The sequence below is a fragment of the Pseudonaja textilis genome, chromosome 2 (genome assembly GCF_049901715.1).
Source record: "Pseudonaja textilis isolate UNSWEBS1 chromosome 2, rPseTex1.2, whole genome shotgun sequence".
NCBI classification, from domain to species: domain Eukaryota; kingdom Metazoa; phylum Chordata; class Lepidosauria; order Squamata; family Elapidae; genus Pseudonaja; species Pseudonaja textilis.
The window spans coordinates 6,819,240-6,843,522 of NC_141991.1; the positions used below are offsets into that span (position 1 = coordinate 6,819,240).

The 24,283-nt window shown below is 38.8% G+C and overlaps 2 protein-coding genes across 3 annotated transcripts in view; both read right to left on the reverse strand.

Annotated features, from left to right (window-relative positions):
* LOC148126628 (vomeronasal type-2 receptor 26-like) overlaps positions 1-23,657 on the reverse strand; it is a 67,091-nt gene extending 43,434 nt beyond the window's left edge. The window contains exons 1-4 of one of the 2 annotated variants that reach the window (XM_087928134.1): positions 23,403-23,657; positions 22,144-22,435; positions 16,723-16,935; positions 16,226-16,352 (exon numbers count right to left, since the gene is read on the reverse strand). In XM_087928134.1, the coding sequence (XP_087784260.1) occupies positions 16,226-16,352; positions 16,723-16,935; positions 22,144-22,435; positions 23,403-23,626 (856 nt within the window). In that variant the 5' untranslated portion in view covers positions 23,627-23,657. Of the gene's footprint in view, positions 1-16,225; positions 16,353-16,722; positions 16,936-19,412; positions 19,505-22,143; positions 22,436-23,402 lie in introns of those variants that run through there. The other variant, XR_015742448.1, reaches the window with a different exon arrangement.
* LOC113451939 (vomeronasal type-2 receptor 26-like) lies at positions 14,170-15,245 on the reverse strand. Its single transcript, XM_087927646.1, has 3 exons — positions 15,185-15,245; positions 14,901-15,100; positions 14,170-14,561 (listed from the first exon to the last, which is right to left on the reverse strand). The coding sequence occupies exons 1-3, from the start codon at positions 15,243-15,245 to the stop codon at positions 14,190-14,192; spliced, it is 633 nt and encodes a 210-aa protein (XP_087783772.1). The 3' UTR covers positions 14,170-14,189.
* Positions 23,658-24,283: the final 626 nt, after the last annotated feature.

Below are 24,283 nucleotides of genomic sequence, written 5' to 3' on the forward strand. Positions count from 1 at the left end.
AATCATGATGTTTAACTATAATTATTTCATGTGAACTGAAACCCTTGGACCTCCTTCCTAGGAACAGAAGGCCTATTGCTATTCAAACTGGTGTGAATGTAGCTTTCTTCCCCATATTCAGTTCTGAATGTAGATCATCCACATTGGTGATTAGGCTCAGTGTACTTGAAATGGGTCTGGTCTTAAAACTGTAAACAGAGAAAAGAAGATAGTAGTTTCCAAACCTTCCCGAGTAACTTCAGCTGTGATAGAGTATTTGGGTTGATAGTAAGTTTCTGCCTTTCAAAAGTCCCCAGTTGCTCTTCGATGAAGGGGTCATCTGGGATAATCACCAAACTTATGACATCCAGGTCAGCTGCTAGATCTCCATTTGGGTCCAGATAAAGTTTTTCCCAGGAAATATTGTAAAACACATTCTTGTCCAAGAAATGATGCAACTAGAATGGAAAAATCCAGTAATTCCAAAAAAAGAAAAAGAAAAACTAGTTTTCTAATCCCACTTGGTCTTTAGATATTTAAATTTTCCACTGTTGTCTAAGTTGCAAATATTCTTAAATGAGAAACTATTGCCCTATCTTCAAAAGCAACAACAACAACAACAGATTTAGAAAATCACAGACTTCTCAGATACAGATAATCAGAGTTGGAAGGGACCTTGTAGGTCATCTAGTCCACCCTCCCCAAGCGCGAGACCCTATACCATTTCTGACAAATGGCAGTCCAATCTCTTCTTGAAAGTCTTAAGTGATGGTGCTCCCACAACTTCTGAGGGCAACCTGTTCCATTGGTTGATTGCTCTCACTGTCAGAAAGTTTCTCCTTGTTTCCAGGTTAAATCTCTCCTTATTCAGTTTCCATCCATTATTCCTTGTCTGGCCTACAGGAGCTTTAGAAAATATCTTGACCCCTTCCTCCCTGTGGCAGCCCCTCAAATATTGGAAGACTGCTATCAAGTGTCCCCTGGTCCTTCTCTTTACTTGACTAGCCAAGCCCATTTCCTGCAACCATTCGTTGTGTGTTTTCCAGTCCCCTAATCATCCTGGTTGCTCTTCTCTGTACTTCTTCTAGAGCCTCAACATCTTTTTTTAATGTGGTGACCAAAACTGGATGCAGTACTCTAGGTGTGGTCTTACTAAGGCTTTATAGAGCGGTATTAGTACTTCCCTTGACCTTGACTGTATCCCTCTGTAAATACAACTTCGAATTGCATTGGCTTTTTGGGCAGCTGCTGCACACTGCTGGCTCATATTTAGCTGGTTGTCCACTAAGACTCCAAGTTCCCTCTCACAGTTACTGCTATTGAGCCTGGTTTCACCCAGTCTATATGTATACTTTTAGTTTTTCTTGCCTAAGTGTAGGACTTCACTTTTCTCTATATTGAATTTCATTTTATTAGATATAGCCCAGTGTTCTAGTCTGTCAAGATCCATCTGCATCTTGAGCCTATCTTCTTGGGTGTTAGCTATTCCTGCCAGCTTAGTATCATCTGCAAATTCTCAATCCAATATCAATTTATGTGAAAATTCTAGAGCAGATCTTAAATGAATCACTTTTAAAAATGAAGACAGTGAAGTAATTGCTAAAAACTAAGAATTTGAGAGGTCAAAGTTCATGAGGTTAATCTTCCAATTTTTTAATTAGATCATTTTCTTAATAGATTATGGGAATTCTATTGATAAAACACATCTTGATTTTTGCAAAATTGGTAGTCAGCCTGGGAAACAATGCAGAGGAGAAAGCTAGTCTTATGCTGAAGCCAAAGGCACTTCTCTGCGCAAGGAGAAAGCTTTTGAGATGGCCCATCTATGCTCCAAAAGGCTGTTCCTTGAGGGATGCATTGGAATCATGTCAGCTTCTCTTTAGAGTGCTGACAACTTTAGAGATCAGCCAGCTCCAAAACTCAGATGAAGACTGTTTACTGACTCCGGATTCACCAAGCCTACTGTCCAAAGCACAGTTCTTTGAGAAAGAATTTATATTAAATAGAGATCTTCAATTCAATAGAAAAATTAATACTAGCCTCGTGAGAGAACCTTCAGTTTGGGGGGAGGAATAGGATATAGTTTCCAATTTTTTTTAGAATAGAAAAACAAAACAGAATTTGAAACAGAATTATATACAAATTATCAATATGTAAGAGCAAAAATGTATAGCTTTTTGTTAAAATTTGAAACTGAAGAACAGGTTAAGGATTGCATGATGAAATGGACTGCTATTTTTCATCACAATATTCAGATGGATAAATGAGAGAGAATGTAACTTGTATTGAATTCACACTGTGAGTTAAGATAAATTTTAAATTAAATTAAATTAAATTAAATTAAATTATGTATCATTGGTATCTGGTATTGTTGGCATTTTATATTATTATGTATCAAATGAACTAGCAAAGACCTATGGAAAATTGGCTCATTTAGGATATCTGAAATACTAACTTACACAAGTGGTGGAAGAATATTGAAATTCCTCCAAATTGAAGAATTGATTGTGAAATTGTCAGAATTCGTAGAAATGGCAATGTTCCTTTTGGTCAGAGAAAAAAAAACTTTTTTAAATGATTGGAAACATTACATGAACTCTTTGCTGAAAGAAGAAACAAACGAAATGATGATTTATGGATTTGGTGATTGAAGAAGATGTGGATTGAATAAGGTGTTGAAGGGATTTATATAACATCTAAGAGAGAAGTTAGTTAATAAGCATGTAAATGTTTATTAAAAGGAAGGTTGGATAGAATTTATTCTTGTTTTCTGTTTTTTTTTTACATCTGTCTTACTTTTGCTTCTCGCATTTTTCTTTTTCTCTTTTTTAGATTTAACTTTTACTGTACAAAACAATCTTAATAAAATTTATAAGCAACAACAACAGAGTATAAGATATGGGAAAATGAGCTTAATTACAAGAAGGCAGATTCTGACTAAATAATAGGAAAAACATATCAGAAGGAAGAGCAATTTGATGGTGAAACAGAGAAGTTCAATCTCCCCTTCACTGGAGGGCTTCATGAAAGACCATCAGTCAACAAGAGTTTAACTGGGGTTCCTGAAGCATGGAGGGGGTGAAGCTAGGTGACCCCAGGAGCTATATAAACTTTATTAATGCAAAATCATTTTAAAATTGTATCATGTCTATTACATACTGTCAGGATTCCAGCAATTACCCCAATTAAATTATGAGTCTTGAGCCAAACTTCCAAAACTTCAAAAGATTTATTGGGAGTTAATATGTTCAGCACTGCCTGGGTGTAGCCCACTCTGAGACACATAATTCATTGTCACTCTTGACCCTGGTTTTCCCCCACTCTCTGGGTATATCATAATTCATATTCTCCAATGAAACACATCCATAGCCAAGAGTCATCAATCGTGTTCTCCAGTTAGAATTGTGCATGGCAGAAACCTCAGGCACCCAGTTACTATCTTTGAAAACTATTTATGGAATGCACTTTCACTTTCCAAGCTGTTGCACTGCTCCTCCCTCCCTTTCTGTTGTCAATTCTAAAAAGACCATAGAAATATTTTATGGGTTGACACATACATTGGTCCAGAATATTTTTAAAAATGGACATATCTTTTTTTTAAAATTCACAGTATTGAGCATCACAATATATGCCTACCAGACACAAACAAGCAAAACTATCTGCAGTTGCTGAAAACAGTGGCACAATCAGCAAAACCCAAAAGGATGTTTAATGCTCTCCTTCTCAACCCTTAAACTCTGCAGACTTGACTCATGACCATTGAGTAGAAAAGAATTGGACAAGGAAGCAGTGGGTCAAAAGAAGGAGCAGAAGATGGGAGAAAAGAAGGGGGTCGAGAATTGGCCCCTCCCTCTTTCTTTGGATTCCCACTCAGAAGGAACTAAGTTTAACGGATCCTTGTCAAAGTCCCATACCTGCCATGGCTGCAGCATTGGAGCCACCAAACTCTCTTGGCCCTTGTTCCTTCTCCTCCCAGATCTGGAGGAATATGCAGCATTCAAGGCATGTGCCACAGTCTTAACGACACTGTAGCTATGGTGTTCTTTTACAATCAGGATCCCTTTCCTTTCCTGTAGTGTGTCCAATGGTGCTTTCTCAGTGCATCTTCTCCGGCCTTTGACAGAAAAAACATGCTTGGAAAAAGAACAGTTAAACCCCTTTTCTTTGAAATCTCGGTTAAAAAAGTAAATGCTTTGAAAAGAATCATATTTCTGCCTTTGTTTTTTCTGGATAAGGAAGGACCAAATACTGTGGGTGTACTGTAAACATTGTTCAATATGTTGCCATCCACCTTCAATTTCCCATAAGGCTGTGGTGATCCAGACTTTCCCTTCAATGGGTTCTGGCAGGTGTTGAAGTGTCTCATGTACAGTGATCATTCCATGTTTGAGCCAAACCCTTTCTATAAAGTAAATAAAGACATTGACTTGTCTCCACTTAGGCCATCAATGAAATGCAAGATTCTACTTGGAACCATTGAGAACTTATGTGACATAACAACACAAATTCCATTCCCAACAAGCATAGGAATCAAAGTCCTCATGAAAATCTCTCCCTTCTCTGTGTCTATAGTAAAGACACCAGCCAAGGTCCATTTGAAATGGAGGAGCAGTTGGACAATCGCTTGGTACTGGATTCCTTCTTTGGGGACCATGTGGTGGAAAAAGGGGAATTGACTTTTACCACTCAGAGTGTCTGAAACATTTTGAAAATGATCTGTAAAAGAAAACAAAATGTTGTCTTTTATTTGGATTCAGTTCAAGACCAAAATATTACACTTGAATGACTCTAACTTGATCTTATAATTATTTCCAGAAATCTTAAATTTGTTTAATAAATGGTAACAGGATAATATAGCCATTTATAATATGATTTAATATGTGTCATAGTTCAGCCTCTCCTCATTATTTTCATCTCTTGCCTGTTCATGAAGTTGCAGTAGAAGCTCCACAATATATGGGAATGCTGTCATGGGGGCTAACCTAAGGCTGCTTTGATCCTTTTCCTTTTTCCACTGTGGAGCTCCAATCTATAGCCATGACACCTACAATGACCATAATGAAAAACAGTTCTGGAATTTCATGGAGAAGATGAATCTGTAGTTATCTCTCACTCACTACCAAGTCATATACACTCTCAGATGGATACACTTAAGAGAGGAATACACTCTCACACAAACCTGTGGGATTTTGTAGGTTCCTACCACAGTGGATATCTGCATAGAGATGTCATCATCACTTTTATCAAGAAGAGCCAAAAGGTTGTCTTTCCTTCCACAGTTGAAGTTGGGAACATTGGCTTCTCCAGTAGAGACCATATCCAGCAAGGCACTTGAAGTCACAATGGTGTTCATATAGTTGTCATGGATGTTGTAGCCAAGAGTGAGATTGAGCAAGAGCTGGTGCTTCTTGTTGACTTCTTGAATGATCAAAATGAAGGGTAGGATTTTCGAATAATCAGTGTTTTCTTTGCTGTAATCAGATGTGCTCATCATCATCATCAATCTATATTGAATTTTTTCTTATTTGATTTCATAAAACTTTTCAGTCTTAAACCAGGGCTGATCCAAAACCAAAGGCAAATTATATGAACTGATCAGCATTTAATTTTTATGACCATTGAGAAGGTAGAATAGAGATATTCCTCCACCAGTTTAATAATAACAAATATATTGCTATTAGTAATAGTATTAAGTAGTATAACTAATTTTTATTTGGTCAGAATCTCTGGAGTTTGAACTAATATGCTAAAAGATACCAATAGAGAGTAACCTATACAAAGGAGATCAAACAATGATGGAAGGAATGTGAAGTACTGTACAGTAGAGATGTCAATATCCAAGATAGTTAGAAGATATTGTAAGAAGCTCTAGTACTAGCTGATGAAGTTAGATCATCACTTCAGTCTCACCCAACTCATAATGCTACAGGAACTGATGGAATATCCACAGAGTTATGCCAAGCAACAGAAAAAGAATCTGTCAGGGAATCTGGAGAATGGCACAATGGCCAACTAATGGGAAGAGGTCAATCTACTTTCCAAGATAAAAAAAAGGCTTAATGAATTGAACAAAATATCATACAATATCCTGAATTTCAAATGGTAGCAAATGATGATTAGAATCATCCAATAAGTATTGAAGCCCTACATGGAAAAACAGATGCCATATGTCCAACTTGGCTTCCAAAAAGGCCACAGATCATGAAATAGTACTCCTGAATAATACATGCTGAATAATTGAGAAAGCCAAAGATACCAAAGAGAACTCACAATGCTTTTCATTCTAGAAATATTGCTTATTGTGTTGATCACATCAACCTATGGGATGTCCTGACAAAAGTGGGAATTCGGAAACATCTTCTTCTCCTGAGGAATTCAGGAAGCCACACTATAGTAAAACAGATTGGCTCCAGGATGGCAAAAAGAGTGCAATGAGGACTAATGCTTTCCTTTATTTATATAGCCTATATAGTGACTCTCTATATTAAAATAAAATGGATTGGAAGAAAATCACATGGTTTAAAACTGAAAGGGGGGAAAAACATCAACAGCCTGACACTACCCTGAAAACCAAAAATGCAAAGGACCAGTAAGCCTAGTAATAAAAGCCAAGAAACAGTATGAGAAAAATGGGACTAATTAAATACGAAGAAGACAAATTTGGCAGTGAAGACATGGAAGTATTGGAGAGCTTCTGCCTTTTAGGATCAACCATCAACAAATAGTAAAGGAAAGGAAAGTGTTGCAGATTAGCATTTGGAAGAGCAGCCATGAAGGGCTCAGAAAAGATACACAAATGCTGCGGTGTGTCCAAACTTACAAATGCCAGAATCACAAAAACCAGCGACTGTATGAGCACTGATGCTTTGAACTTTGGTGTTGGTGAAGACTCTTAAAAAACTGGACAAGTAAAAAAAAAACCCCAATGAATCATACAATAAATCAACCCAAAATTCTCACTTGAGCCACAAATGACCAGCCTCAAATTTTCCTAGTTTGGACACTTTGTGAGAAGTCCTAGTTCTCTAGAGAAGGCAGTAATGCTGGGAAAAGAGAAGAGACTCACCAGCAACAAGGTGGATGGACTGTTAATGCAGCAAAAGATGAACCAATGAAAAACCTGAAACATCAGGTTAGGAACAGATTGCCATTGCAAAAATTTATCTATGAGATCTCTAAGAGAATGTATTCAATCACTTAAAGAGCTATTCATTATTATTTCAATTGCTTATTTCAAAATAATTAAACCATACCATTCAAGTCGAAATGAATAAAGAAGAGCATGGAATTGATTAATGACCCCAGAAAAGCAATGGTAAAAACATACCTTCCTCTTCTCTTTCTATAAGGAGAAGGCATTTAATATCTATAACCTATTTTGAAAATATGGAACTGGGCTAGACAGAGGAACCACAGGGTTTCAAGTAGTAAAATAAAAAAAATTCAATATTCATAAAATGCCTGGTCTATCCTACTGTCTAAATGAAATAACTAACTAACTAAAAAGTGATGGGAAAAATAGAGTTGCTTCTGCTAAATGAGAGTATAAGTGATTGAATCAGCATTGTAAGAGGAAGGGAAGATCATCTGGACTTAAGACTTCAGTGTCTTTCTTTCCCAAATTCTTTCAGGATTTTTTTCTACCCCATTTGAGTATCTTGTACAAAAAAAGGAGACAAAAATAGAATGGAATAGAATTCTTTATTGGCCAAGTGTGATTGGGCACACAAGGAATTTGTCTTGGTGCAAATGCTCTCAGTGTACATAAAAGAAAAGATACAAAGGGAAAAAAAAGGAGACTGATGGAAATCAAAACAAGCCAAGAAATTACACTAATCAATATAATAAGAATGAATGAAAAAGAGCCAGAAATTCAAATAGAGGGAATGCTTGTGCATCACGGGTTGAATTACTTACACGCTGTATTGAAGGAAAGGAGTCTTGCTGAAGTTGAATGGGTCATACAGAGCAGATGTTGCAGTGAGAAGCACACTAATCAGATGGTCTCCTGACTGGTAATGGCTCCATGGCTTTACCCCACTCTGCTGGTCCAAAGTCAGAGGACATTTGCTTCTGAGCTTCTCGGCAATTATCTGGGGCAACAAGAGCAGCATGAGGAGTAGAAGCAGGAGAGCCATCCTTCTCTGAGCCGAATCTATCACCACTAAATGACAGGAAGAAGAGTTAGAAAAATTTAAAGGGTTCTCTTAACCATGGAAGCACGGTAGTTTTCCTAATGCAGACAAAGCCCAACCAAGCTTTACCTGCAAATGTGAGAAAGAGCTTAGCCCCTGTCTGTCCCAAAGCTAATACTGAACCTGCAACCTGATCAGAAGCATTTATTCTTTTCTGATGCTGGATCCCTTCCATGTTGGCCTGGTCTGATGTTTACATCAAAGGTAACCCACCAGACCAGTAGCAGAAAAGGTTGCAAAGATCAAGATGGTGATGATTACAGGGAGAAGCAACAGGTCCTCTGGGAAGGCCTGAACTTCTGCTGGGGTTCCATAATCAAAGATGTACCTAGAGAAAAAAAAATGTTTGTGAAAACCCCAGACAGAACGGCGGGGAAGGAGGAAGAATTCTGCAGCAGTTGTGGTCCTTCCTGTTGGGACATGTCCAAAAAGTGATGCTGGAAGATGGAGGATTGACTTCTGATGTCCTTCAAGATGGTAACTTGTCCAGGGGTGGGATTCAAATTTCCTAACAACCGGTTCTGTAGGCATGACCTAATTTGTGGGTGTGGCTTGGTGGTCATGTGACTGGGGGGTGGGAGTGGCTTGCTGACTGGGCATAGCTAGGTGGTCATGTGACTGGAGAGGCCCAGGCAGGTGGCTATGTGACTGGCAAACCACATTTAAGTGGTCCTTGCTTAATGGCCAGGTCCTTGCTTAGTGGCCAATTGCTTAGCAACATTTTTTTGCCAATTTCCAAGGCCTGGGGAGCCTGGGAAGGCCTGGGCAGGTGGCCATGTGACTGGCAAACCAAATTTAAGTGGTCCTTGCTTAATGGCCAGGTCTGCGCTTAATGGCCAGTTGCTTAGCAAGTGTTTTTTGCCAGTTTCTAAGGCCTGGGGAACTCTCAAAAGGGCAAGGTGAGGCTCAGGCAGCTACGAGGAGCTATGGGGAGGGCAAGGCAAGGCTCAGGCAACTATGAGGAGCTACGAGGAGGGGTGGGCAAGGGCTGGGGAGCTATGGGGAGGGCTGCAGAGGGCTGGGCAAGTCCAACTCAACATCACTTCTTTGCCCTAATGACTATATTAAAAAAGATATACCAAAACAAAAGGTAGTTTATTATGTCATGTCTTTAATGCTTAAATAATAAAAAGGTACACAAAACTATATTGTTACAACATTTTAAAATATTAATCAAAATCTATTACATAACAAAACTGTACAAAAAACAATAAAACTAATTTAAAGTACTTCCAAACTGCTTTTCTATTATCATCCCAAGTTACAGTTTCCTTGTGTTTTACACGAGCATCACCAGCTGTATGATGATGTGCCTGTAACCACTTCTTTACAATAGGAACAGGGTCCCATTCTTGCAGAGGTAAGCCAATTAGACTGATGGCCAGGAGGTTTGAAATATTGGAAACTGTAAGGTGACTTCTGCTTTCTGAACATATTATGTTCATCTGTAAGAAGCCCCTTTCTGCCTTTGCTGAACTGACTGCAATAGTTTTAATAATATCTCTAGCCTTTTTTAAAAAAAATAAACTTTATTAATTTTACAATTAAAACAGATAAACAACACATATATAAATATGAAAGAGAAAAAAAGAAACAAAGAAAGAAAAGTAGAAAGAAAGATCAGAAAACAATTAAAAACAGTTTCTTCCTCGACAGTTTGTGGGACCTTATTTTCAACCTGTTGAGGTAATTCTCTGTTAGGAGAATGAGCGCATACAGGGAGACGTATTTGAGAGCAATGTTTGAATAATACACACACAGCACACAGATACACTGTACGGTAAATGTAGGTTTTTACTTCCAGAAAGGTTTAAGCAAAGTTCAAAACAAGCAGTCCAAAGTTATTCACAGGTAAATCAATCAGTTTTCAGTCCAGGGATAATCCACTAACAAAATCCAGTGTCAGAAACAGTTCAGTATCAGACTTACATCAAATCCAAAAACAGCAGTCAATTAGAAAGAACGGCAAAACTCTCCAACAGAAGGAAACAGAGACTCACTGAGACTTCTTCTGAGACTAAGACAAAAACAACAGAGGTTTCTGGCTCCATCTTATGGCCGTTTGAGAAACCATTCCCAATTACACTTTTATGATTATCTTAAAGAGACAGTTTTAAAATGTTTATCATGGTTTATATATTTCCAACCCAAATAGCTGTTAGGTGACTTATATTCCTAACACTGCATGAGGTTTCTAGTCCTCAGTATCCAAGCTTCCAACTTTTACAGTTCCACCACTCTTTGGCAGAAAGACTTTTGAGGAAATGAATGTGAAAAGGTCACAACTGTATGCTATGGAGATTCTCAAATCATCAAGTTCCTAGTCAACCCAAAAGTGTTTTTTCCAAAAGGCAACTGGACTTTCTTGCATTTTTTTCTTTGAAAATATTTCACTTCTCATCCAAGAAGAAGCTAAACTAATAATCCAAGTATTCCATTGCTATTCTAAGAAAAGACATGTTTCTAACTAGGGAATGGTTGAAAGATTGAGTTCGTTGAACTCCATTCCATTTCATATAAATAAATATTGCTAAAGAGATTTCCATGAATTCAGTCAAATAGTGTAGGAGAGTGGCAGGGCCAGGGGGAGGAGTCAAGCGGGAAATGAGTTTGGAGTTTCTACGTAGTCACAAGAAAGTCCAATTCCCCTTGAATGCAGTTGACCCTTAACTAGGTTTCCCAAGTGCAAACTGTTAGTCTGAAATGTGTTAAATTTATGTTTTACCAAGAAAGAAATAAAGGGAGACTAGCATGGATCTATTTCAAGCTATTTAGCTCTCATCAGCTAGCCATACCCATCTGGGATTCAAACTCAGACTATTTATATATTAGGTAGATGTATAAACCTCTAAGCCATGGGCTCTCCTCGCTTTGTCAGTTATACCAGGGGAAAGATTAAGTGTTTTTTCTCTGGTGGGACAACCTAGTCTACCTAAGAACTCTCAGGGCAACCTGATCTAGCCAATTATGGGATGGAGCATACTGCTTCCACTTAGAGATTGATACATCTATCTAATATGTAAGTAGCCCGGGTTCAAATCCAGAAGGATATGGCTAGCTGATAAGAGGTAAATAGCTTGAACTAGATCTACATTAGTCTCCCTTTATTTCTTTCTCTTGTAAAACATAAATTTAACACAAAAATAGTTTGTCGCAAAAGTGACTGCCTGCCAAAGCTGCTGGATTGGGGCTGAAAAGTGAAAGCAGAAGGAGTATGCTCCGTCCCATAATTGGCTAGACCAGGTTGCCCTGATAGACCAGTCCCACCAGAGAAAAAACACTTGTCAGTCTGAGAAGATATATATAGGCCTGAAGAGTAAATCAGTAATTTTGACCCCTTTGTGTGTGGACCCGATTGTTCATGCCTGAAAAATAGGCACTGCATTCCTACAGAGAGATATGGCTCCAGTGAAATGAAAGGATTGCCCAAGAACAATCTATCCATTTCTCAACAGACTGATATTCATGTCTTCCATTGCCAAATCACTTCTTAACTACCCTGAGTTTAAAAAGAAAAAACAGATTGAGGTTCAGCTTCCTGCCAGGCTTGGTGTCATCTGCAAATTTGATGAGTTTCCCATCTATCCCTCATCTAAATCATTGATGAAGATATTGAGTAGTACTGGGACCAAGACAGAGTCTTGGGGTATCCCACTGCATACTTCTCTTCATGTAGATGCAATTCCACTGAGGACCACACATTGAGCACAGTTGGTTAGGCAGTTATGAATCCATCTGGAGGTGATGCTGTCTAACCTACATTTTTCTACTGTATTTTATGAAGTAGTAAGTTGTGGACTACTGTATCAAATGCTTTACTGAAGTCCAAGTAGATTATATTGACAGCATTCCTCTGGTCCACCAATTGTGTCACTTTGTCAAAGAATGCAATAAAATTTGTCTAGCATGATCTGCTTTTGGGGAAAAAAAAACCCCATGTTGGCTTTTGGTTATGACTTTCTTTGCTTCTTCCAGTCCTCTTGTACAGTAGTTTCATGGTACTCCAGGATCTTTGAAATACAGTATATGATTCAGTGGTTCTGAGATCACCTGCCAGTTCCTTCAGAACCTTGAGGTGCAATCCATCTGATCCTGGTGATTTGAACTCATCTAAAGTGGACAAGTGCTCTCTTACCATTTCTTACCTATTTTAACTTGTATTCCTGATCTGCTTATAATGGTACTACTTTTGAAAAGTTGGACTGTTTTTTCCTTTTGTGCAAAGACAGACATAAAAAAATGAGTTAAACAGTTCTGTTATCTCCCTGTTGCTCATCACCTTCTTACCATTCTCTCCCATTAATGGACTCATTGTTTCCTTGACTTTTTTCTTGTGTTTTTACATATTGAAATAAACTTTATTTGTTATTTTTGATTTTTGTAGCAAGCTTTAGTTCATTCTGAAACATTGCTTTCCTGACTTTATCTTTCCAGACTCAGGTTATTTGCTCCCCTCCCACTTGTGACTGTATGACTGTAAGTTTGTTGCTTGTATCACGATTTATACTGATTGTTTCCTAGTATGATTTGATTGCTTATTGTACCTTATAACTATCATTAAGTGTGGTACCTTATGATTCTTGACTCTTGTCGAATGTATCTTTTCTTTTATGTATACTGTGAGCATGTCAGTGTGTGCTCCCTTCAAAATCCAAGAAAGAAATACTCAGACTCCATAGATCAGAGCAAAGTTATCTTTTTACTGGAAATTAAAGTGGAAGCTACAGATGGAATTCCGAATCTGAGAAATTGGCGTGCAGATCACATATATAAAGGAATGGAATTGTTCCCACCCCCCAAAGTCCAAAAGACTCTTTCAATTAAAAGTTCTGAATATGATCATGTGGGCATCTTCAGGTGGTGATGAGGCCTCTGTCTGTTGACCTTGACATATTTTGATAAAACTTCGCAGCTGCGCAAAAGGGGATAGAAGCTAGCAAGGAAATGGAAAGTTGAAGAGAAGAATTCATACACCCCCCTCTTGCTTACCCACAGTAAAGGAATGCAAAACACCTCCAGCTCTCTTCCCCCCTCAATCACCCCCCCAGTTGCTAATGACAGCTGAAAGAATTAAGCCTGGCAGTAGAGAAGATACAGCAGATAGGATATGAGAGAGATAAATGAGATAGATAGCAGCTAGGGTAGCCGAAGAGATCTTGAGGCTGACAGAGCATTTGCACCGAGAAAAATTCCCGGTGTGTCCAATCACACTTGGCCAATAAAGAATTCTATTCTATTTTCTATTAGTTATGTAGCCCCTTTTTCACTTTTTATTCTTGTCCTTTTTGTATTTCAATCTTTCAGAAAGATTGTTGGCAGTCATCTCTTCTTTTGAGCTCTCTTATTTTTCTTCTTCACTGGAATTGTGCTAGACTGGGCTTTTATAATCTCTTTTCAAAATTTCCTAAGCTTCTTAGTTTGTTTCCCTTTGAGGATTCTGATCCATGCAATCTTTCTCAAGCTGTCTCTAGGTTCTTTATTGAAATCAGTTCTCTTAAAGTCCAAGAATCTAAGTGAGACTTTGTTCTATTGCTTGCATATTTGGTTTTTCTTGCCTAAGTGTAAAATCTTACTTTTCTGTACATTGAATTTCCTTAAAGTGTTTTTCTGTTTGGGGTGGTGGTGGTGAGTAATGAGATATGAATTAGCTACCCATCACAACATGTACACCTATATTGTCTTTCTATCCTAAAGTGGTTGGGAAGGGAATGAAGGCATTTCATTGTAGATCTCATCCACATATTGGGTCCAAGGAATACCAAGAAAAAGATAACGATAATCGTTAGTGACTGGAAACTATTTGTAATTTTTGCTTAAAAATAAAAAAAAGAATGTGTGATTTATGATAAATATATATTTACACACATTTATAATTACTGTAAAGAAAATTAAGAGCTGTTTCCTTTTTTTACTATTATTTTTTCATACTGTTTTCTCCTTTTACTAAGCTTGTGTTGACTTATTCTGGCAAAATTTCTTAATAAACATGATTTCTGAAGTCAACATTCTTAAGGTTCACATTTCTATATTTCTTTTAGTTGTAAGCTGCTCCTTTGTATTCAGGTCTGGCCTTAGGATTATAATGTAGCATTTGGGGAAGAAGATGCAACCCAACAGTCCAGCAATGGAGGACAAGATGGAGAAGACCTGAACAGCCACCATGTATTTTCCTTTTGTGCTCAAGTAGGTAGGCACAAAACTTACCCAGACACTACAGAAGACCAGCATGCTGAAGGTGATCAACTTGGCTTCATTGAAGGCCCCAGGAAGATTCCTGGCCAGAAAAGCCACTGTGAAGCAAATGGCAGCTAAGAAACCCATGTAGCTGAGAGTGATGTAGAACATGACAACAGAGCCTTCGTTGCATTGCAGGATGATCACTCCAGGCTGAGAGTGGAAGTCAGAGTCAGGGAATGGAGGAGAAACTCCCAGCCAGATGGAACAGAAGATAATTTGGACAGCAGAGCAAGAAAGGATGATGGAGTTGGCCAAGCTCCTCCCCAACCATCTCTTCACTCGGTTTCCTGGTTTTGTGGCCAAGAAAGCCAGGACCACTGTATTTGTTTTGGCCAAAAGAGAAGAAATGGCAATGGAAAAGATGATGCTAAAAATAGTTTGTTGGAGAAGGCAGGTGACTTTCCTTGGTTGACCAATGAAGAGAAAAGAAGATAAGAAGCAAAGCTGAAGGGAGACCAGGAGGATGTAAGAGAGGTCCCGGTTGTTGGCTTTGACAATGGGAGTGTCTAGGTATTGAATGAATATGATTAAAACAAGGCCTGCGATTAGGAACAGGAATAGGGTAAAAGAGACCAGGATGATGCCCAGATAGTCTTTATAAGACAAAAAGGAGATTACTTTCGGAATGCATTCAACTTGGTCCTCATTTGGATATTTATCATCTGGACATTTGGTGCATTTTTCTGTATCTGAGAAAACCAAAATACAACATTTCTTAATTTTTGTGTCCTTTTATATTTAAAGGAATACATTGCTAGGATAACAGCTGATACCAGCAGCATTTTTTAAGATACATTTCTTAACATCTCCACAAAGAGAAGGTAAGAATATCATTTTTTCCTATGAAAAAAGGTAAGAATATCATTTTTTCTTATGAAATTGGGGAAGTCCTCTTTCCTGAAAGATTTACAGCAAAATATGCCAATCCTCCACAGCAACCTATAAGACTAGAAGTAAATAATTGATCAGTTAATCTTTCTAGGCTAATTTCATGAATCCTATTAAATAGCACTTCTTAATATACTGGACTCACATGATGTCTACTTTCTGATATCTAATTGGCTGGCAAAGAAAACTGCTCTTGCAAATAATCTGGACTGGTTACTGGGAACAGTAGTAATATGTGTGTATGAGGTGTATTCATAACTGTCCACATTAGCTGACTATAAACTAGCTATACTTTCCCAGTGATCCACAAGGGGAGGCCCATATTGAAAGTATTGCAATAATCTTTCCAGAATAGCAATAGCACTTACACTTCTATAACACATTCTAGTGCTTTACAGCCCTCTGTAAGCAGTTTACAGAGTCAGCATATTGCCCCCAACAATTTGGGTCTTTATTTACTGACCTCGGAAGGATGGAAGGCTGAGTCAACCTTGAGCCTGGTGAGATTTGAACTGCCAAATTGCAGTCAGCCAGCAGCCAGCAGCCAGCAGAAGTAGTCTGCAGTACTGCACTCTAACCACTGCACCACCGTGGCTCAGAAGGTGGACCTAAGATAATTGCTCTAGTTTCAAGGAATTCAGAGGTTCCTAGAATGGTAAGTGTAGAAGGGGACATTCAAACAAAAAACAACAGATATTTTCACTTGCAGTAGTAAAGCTTTCCTGGTGTGCCTCATCTTCCTATGTCTTCTTAGCTCCTCCATCACCCCATTTTGCTATTCCTCCTTTGAAATAAGAATTGTGCAGTTTGAAAATGAACAAGGAATACAGTTGAGTTTCAATGTGTCCTTTAATTTGCACTCTTGTGAAAATGGTCTGTATGAATCTACTCCCACAAGGCCTGCCCTTTTCTTTGGTATCACCCACCTTCCTGAGTGGAGATGGTCCCCTCTGGACAAGGAACACAGTCATAGCAGCAAACTGGCTCTCCTTCCCTAGCCCACTTGACAAATCCAGGATGACAATTTCTCACACATTTGGACTGAGGCAGAGACTAAGGAGAAAAAGGAATGCCAAAGAAAATACAATACATCAGGACTAATCATTCATGAATAATGAATATAGAAATGAATATTAATCAAGTAGTCTCTGAGTTTCACTTAGATAAATATGAAATCTCGAATTAGTTCCAAACATTTGTAAGAGATAGAGCTATTGGCAGATTACCCTGAGCCTGGTGAGATTTGAACTGCCAAATTGCAGGCAGTCAGCAGTCAGCAGAAGTAGCCTGCAGTGCTGCACTCTTAACCACTGCACCATCAAGGCTCATTAAGGTGAAAGTCAATCAATGATTAGGCTTAGCCAACATGAAATGGGTACTATGACTTTTGGTGATGGTGGAAAAACACCAACATTTCTCCCACCTTGTTCCATAACCTTAGCCAAGACAGGGTATCTTGATTGATAATAAGTCTCTGCCTTTCAAAACTCCCCATTTGCTTGTCGATGGGATTCCACTTGGGAAGAAGCACCCAGCTTATGGCATTCAAATCTGCTGCTACATCTCCATTTTGGTCCAAGTACAATTTCCAATGTGAAATATTGCAAAACTCATTCTTCTCCAGAGATGGATGGAACTAGAACAAAAACACCCAGGAATTTTAAAAGCAAAAACCTTGGTTTCTTACTCCAGGTGATCTTTTCATTTTTGAATCTTTTTCCTACTGTTGTCTAACTTCCAAATATTGAGAACTGGGAGAACAAATGTTATGACTGTCTTCAAAAGTGAAAAAGATTCAGATAAATCTGTCAATCATATATTGCAAAAAAAAGTCTGCATTAACAAAATACAACTGACCAAATTTGTCTATTAAAGGGAACTAACAATAGACCACAAATACATTGAAGGAAGAAGCAAATTAAGGCATTATTCATAAACATGTTGGAAAAAAAACACAGGGTGATTTCCAGTAAGAGTGGATTTGTCAAAAAGAAAGTTGCCAGGCTAATCTTCTCTCGGGTAGGCCAGATGGGAAACTTGGCTGAGAATGCCTACTTAGCCCTTTAGGTAGTTAGCACCCACCCCTCTCCTAGAAAATTGAAATATCCTAAGTAATATTAAAAAGGCAGAATATTTCCTCTAAAAAGGGTAGAAACTCAGAAGCAGAAACTCACCCGCACCTTTGCTAATGGATAGCCCATTAAGGCCTGGGCCAGAATACTTTACATAACAAGGATCTCTAGGTAAAGCTATAGTAATTGCTCAAAAGCCCTTTTAAGGGCAAAATCATCCAGCAAGGCTCAACCAAGCCTAGAACTCAGGACAGCCTACAGAGTTGCCCATGGGAATCTGACAACCAATCAGAATACAAGCTCAAATTCAAATCCCAACAGAGGGTATAAAACCCAGGCACTCTCAGCACCTCAGTCCTTTTTTGATGTCTTCCTTTTCACTCTGGCGCTCCAGGCCATGTGGTCCTGATATTACACCTTCCAAACAGCCTTCATGTTTCCAGTGTCTTTTTCCCCACTTGGAACTGAACCCAGAAGGATATTTCTTCCAACAGCCCAAAGTCCCCAAGCTGGCCTTTATAGTTAAGGTGGGACTTGAACTCATGATCTCCCACTGGCTAGTACATACTATTATGCAAAAGTAAAATGTTGAGGTTGTAATTTGTTATCTTCTACAGTGTTAAAAAGAGTTAGAAATCAACACATTTTTCCTTTCCTTTCCTTTCCTTTCCTTTCCTTTCCTTTCCTTTCCTTTCCTTTCCTTTCCTTTCCTTTCCTTTCCTTTCCTTTCCTTTCCTTTCCTTCTTCTCTTTTGCCTTTTCCTAGCTTTCCATTACCTTTTATTTTCCTTTGTATTTCATATTTTGATGAACTAATAAAATGCGTAAATGTAAGATTTGATTTGCAATGTTTCTCATATTATCTCGTCATGTATAACCAAGAACCAGATACAAAACTGAAAACACATCTTGATGATTTATCAAACTGGGCTCAAAGAAATAAAAAAAAAAAGGAAACCAAGAAGCCATCAGTCAGAGAAATTTCTTGCAGAGTTAGGCTAGATGGCTTCACTGTGTTCTTCAAATATGTGAATGTAAAATTCTATGATGCTGATCAGAATGCACAGAATACACACACATACTGGAATTTATTTAAAAATGCATATGTCACTTTATCATTAGTTGTGTTTAATATCAAAATATACCTATCACGGTGGCTGCTCTGGAATATTATGCCCCAACAGATTAGATTGAGACAACCTGTTGGCCTTTTGTAATACAAGGAAGTTGAGATGACCCACATCCATCTTGTTTGGATCCCTACCAGTGGTAGTATGGTACCAGTTCAGTCCCATTCAACAGGAGCTAAGTTTGATGGATCCTTGTTAGGATCTCCTACCTGCCAGGGCTGCAGCTTTGGAGCCTCTAAATTTGATTTGCCCTCCTTTCTTCTTCTCCTGGATCTGGAGGAATATGCGGCATTCAAGGTGTGAGCCAGAGCCTTAATGATACTGTTCAAACGGAGGTGAAAAGGGATCCAAATTCTTCTCCTTTCCTCCCCAGTCTTCAGTGGCACTTTCTGGATGCATCTTTTCCGGCCTTTGACAGAAAAGACCTCTTTTGCAAGAGAACACTGAAAAGACCTATATTCATATAGAGAGTTCACGAAGGTAGTGCGTTCAAGGGCATTATCCTGTGGACTTTTTTTACCCTGAAATGCAAAGGTCCAAATACTATGTACATATTTATAAAGACTCTCACGTTTTAATATCAAATACTCGATGGTTGCCACAATCCAGACTTTTTCTTCAATAGGTCCTGGCATACCTTCAAATGTTAATTGGAAAGTATGGATTCTGTCCCAAACATTAATATATTCTATGTAGTGCACAAAGACATTGACTTGTCTCCACTTGGAGAGGGCATTTCCGAGGGAGGCTGTATGTCCAGTTGTTGAGAATTGTTGTGATATAACGACACAAATTCCATTCCTGACAAGCATTGGAGTAAAAGTTCTCATGAAATTCTCTCCATTCTCTGTGTCTGAAGTAAAGAGACCAATCAAGAACCATCTGAAATGGAGGAGCAGTTGGACAATATGTGGGTAGATGATCCCTTCTTTGGGGAGCATCTGATGGAAAAAAGGGAACTGCCTTTTATCAGTCAGAATCTCTGAAACTGTTACATCTTTGACCTGAAAAACAGTGAAGAATGCCATGTTATATTTGGAGTCAGATCAAGTCCAAAATGTTAGCATTGAATCAATACAATTTGGTTCTCATAAGCAGAATAGTTTATACCAATGGTGTTTTTTCAAGAAGCAACTGGACTTTCTGGTTTCTCTTTGAAGATGTTTTACTTTGAAAGCCCACTTGGGATAGCCACACATTCTGAGCACTTCCTTGTGTTTTTGTTATTTTTCTTGCCCATCTTTGCTGGTAGGCAGATGATTTGACATCATCTATCTCCAATCTACAACACAGTTCTTTCAACAGTTACAAGAAGAATTTGCACCACTCAGGTGACCCTGAGGACAAAGATAAACTCCAGGTGGCCTCAATGACTCATTGAAAGAATGTCATTATAGTTGTGCTTTTAAAGTTGTAGCAACGTTTCAGCAGAATCTCATCTGCCATCATCAGGCTTCTGTATTGTGTTCATATTGTGTTTGTACATCTCAGCAGTGTGTGTGGCCTCCCCGTGCCTGTATGACCTCCCTACAATGCCTGGGCATGCTCCTGATAAGGTGGCAGATAGTCTCCTGAGGGATCTCCTCCCACACCTGGACTAAAGCATCCCCCAACTCCTGGACAGTCTGTGGTGCAATATGGCATTGGTTGATGGAGCTAAACATGATGTCCCAGATGTGCTCAATTGGATTGAGATGTGGGGAATGGGTGGGCCAGTCCATAGCATCAATGCCTTCATCTTGCAGGAATTGCTGACACACTCCAGCCACATGAGGTCTAGCACTGTTGTGCATTAGGAGGAACCCAGGGCCAACTGCACCAGCATATGGTCTCAGAAGGGGTCTGAGGATCTCATCTCAGTACCTAATGGCAGTCAGGCTACCTCTAGTGAGCACATGGAGGGCTGTGCGGCCCCCTAAAGAAATGCCACCCCACACCATTACTGACCCACTGCCAAACCGGCCATGCTGGAGGATGTTGCAGGCAGCAGAACATTCTCCATGGCATCTCCAGACCCAGTCATGCCTGTCACATGTACTCAGTGTGAACCTGCTTTCATCTGTGAAGAGCACAGGGTGCCAGTGGTGAATTGGCCAATCTTGGTGTTCTCTGGCAAATGCCAAACGTCCTGCACAGTGTTGGGCTGTAAGTACAACCCCCATCTGTGGACGTCGGGCCCCCATACCACCTTCATGGAGTCTGTTTCTGACCATTTGAGCAGCCACATGCACATTTGTGGCCCACTGGAAATCATTTTGCAGGGCTCTGGCAGTGCTCCTCCTGTCCCTCCTTGCATAAAGGTGGAGGTAGAGGTCCTGATGCTGGGTTGTTGCCCTCCTACAATCTCCTCCATGTCTCCTGATGTACTGGCCTGTCTCCTGGTAGCACCTCCATTCTCTTGACACTACACTGACAGACACAGCAAACCTTCTTGCCACAGCTCGCATTGATGTGCCATCCTGGATGAGCTGCACTACCTGAGCCACTTGTGTGGGTTGTAGACTCCGTCTCATGCTACCACTAGAGTCAAAGCACTGCTAGCATTCAAAAGTGACCAAACCATCAGCCAGAAAGCATAAGAACTGAGAAGTGGTCTGTGGTCACCATCTGCAGAACCACTCCTTTATTGGGGATTTCTTGCTAACTGCCTATGCTTTCCACCTGTTGTCTGTTCCATTTGCACAACAGCATGTGAAATTGATTGTCAATCAGTGTTACTGCCTAAGTGGACAGTTTGATTTCACAGAAGTGTGATTGACTTGGAGTTAGATTGTGTTGTTTAAGTGTTCCCTTTATTTTTTTGAGCAGTGTATTATTATACAATAAAAGATGGTGACACAATAGATATTTAGCTTCTTAGACATATAGACTTCAGAATTGTTAATTAGTCCTGGTAATTCATTTATATGTAGACAGGATTACAATAGTTCAAATTTTGTTTTCCCCTTGGTGATAATAGATCCTACTTCTTATGGCTCCATTGAACCCAAAGAGCACTGTCATGCAAGTGAGTTTTAAAAAGGCTTTGACCCTGGTCAAAAGTCTGGCCTCCATTTTAAATACTATCAGTTTCCTCCATAATATATTTACTGTGTCAAAAATGTCCTCTTCTGGGGTTCCATTTCTCTTCAGGACTTTTAGGATGAATTTGATCATGAATACATTAGGGTGAAAAGTAGCTGACATGTTGTCTAATGCACTTGTAGTGTTTTGATTTTTTTAAAAAATAAAGTGATTAGTCCCAACAAGTCAATAAAACATATATGTTTTATCAAATATAGATAAGACGATCATTGGGATTCTTTTCACAAATCACATTTGTTCACCATTATAAATATCATTATTCATTAAGATTATCCAGAAAAATTATCATCACAGCTGCATCCTTTGTACAGAAGACCCTTTCATTGGTGGCAATTGTTCAGCAGACACCCCCAAAGCAATGAGGAGGGTGTCATAAGAGGATATTTGTGCTTTGTCCATGCCCCCTCCCCATTATAAATCCTAATCCCTAGCCAGGATACCAACAATGACTGATCATGGTGAATATCAGCTCTTCTATTCCATAGACAAAATATAGTTAGATCTATCACTCACCCACAACTACTTCACTCACTATAGGTAGAGTAACATACACACTTACTTGAGGGACTTTATAGGTGGCCACTAGTGAAGATATCTGGATGGAGATGTCCCTTTCAGCTCCATCAACAATAGCCAAAAGGTTGTCCTTCTTTCCACAGCTGTAGTTGGGAACATTGACTTCTCCAGTAGACAGCATGTCAAGCACAGCATCAGAAGTTGCAAGTGTGTTGATATAGTTGTCATGGATGCTGTAACCTAATGTGAGATTGTGCAGGAGCTGGAGATTGTTGTTGACTGCTTGAATGGCAAAAATCAGGATTAGCAGTTTAAAATGATTTGTATGTGTTCTTCTGTAAAAAAAAAATTCACGTTATTATCATCAACAATAGAAATAGCAAAATACTTGTTTCAATTTAATTCTCCTTGTCTCCACAAGCTAAAGAGTCTTAAGCACTTCCGATCCAAAGCCAGAAGCAAATAATAGCCACCAACCAGCATTTAATTTTATGACAATTAAGAAAATGAAATGGATATCTATCCACATAGATCATTATTTGTAGCAGTTCTAGTTTTAATCAGGATTCAAAATTATTCAATCACTAAAGTAAAACCACCATAAAAGAAAGAGGATTTTTCATAAGTGGTCCAAAAAAGCCATTCTAAAAACAAGTCTTTTTTTTTTTTTAATACGAATCAGGCATTGAATATCAACGAGCCTTTACAAAGTATTGAACTGAGCTGGGCAGAGGCAACTACAATCTATTCAATAATTACTATAAAAAAAATCATTATTTAAGTGCTGAACTCCAAATTGGATGGGGAGAAGAAAATAATTTGGACTTTTTTCTGCCTTCATTTTGCCTCATCTTTGGAATTTTTTCTCTTTCACAAAATAAGACAAATGAGGGAAGCAATGAAAATCAAAACGATCGAAGAAATTAGACAGGTACTGCAATATAGAATAGAATTCTTTATTGGCCAAGTGTGATTGGACACACAAGGAATTTGTCTTGGTGAATATGCTCTCAGTGTACATAAAAGAAAATATACATTCGTCAAGAGTCAAGAATCATAAGGTACAACACTTAATAATAGTCACAGAGTACAATAAGCAATTCAATCATACTAGGACACAGTCAATAAAAATCATTAGGATACAAGCAACAAGGTTACAGTCATACAGTCATACAGTCATAAGTATGTACATAAGTATGTATCTAAGTAGAAATATATCGGAAAGGGAAATAAGGAAAAATGAAGAAGACAGTTAGAACTGCAAATGGAGGGAATGCAACTCCATTACATTCAATGACTTACGAGTAAGAATAAGTATAAGGAGCCTCGTTGAAAGATAGGTGATAGGTAGATAAAGATGGTATTTTTGTTTCAGTGATGACTATACTAAGGACATGGTCTCCTGGCTTGTAAAAGCTCCATGGATTTTTTCCATTCGGGTTCATGAAACCTAGCGGGCACTTCATTTTAAATGTCCCAGAAATTGGCTGAGATAACAGCAGTGTCAGAAGCAAGAAGAAATGCATAACTTACAGAGCTGAATCAATCCTCTTCCTGTTTCTAAACAACAGCAAGAAATTCAAACCACTTAAGCTTTTCTGATTTAGACACAGAAAAAAATAATGCTTCGTTTGAAAGGAGAGAAAGGCCCATTTGAGAGCACAGACCCTGCCTAATCCAAAATCTGTGCTATACTGAACGTCGCCTGAGGAATTTATCCTTTTTTTTTACTGCATCTTTTCTGATGCCAGATCCCTTCCATGTTGCTTCAGTCTTTGCTGACATCCAAGAAAATCACCCCAAAGTGACTCAATAACAGGAATGGTGATAATTATAGTGAAAGTAACTTTTTCCCTGAGGAACTTGAGGTTAAACCTTGGCTCCATGTGCAAAGGGGAGGCTGGAGAAGAGCATATTAGTGATAAATCAGAGATATGTCCTGTCCTGTCAGGACATGTCTAGAAAATCATGCTGGAGAAAGATAGTTCAATATTCAGGGAACTAAGTTCTGCTGTACTTCAGCATGGTGTTTTATCCAATAGTATATTAACCATTATCATTCAATGTATCAATCATTTGAGGAGCTGCCACAAAGAGGAAAGGGGCAAGCTATTTTCTAAAGCAACTGAAGGCCAGTCAAGGAATAATGGATGGAAAATGAACAAGGAGAGATTTAACCTGGA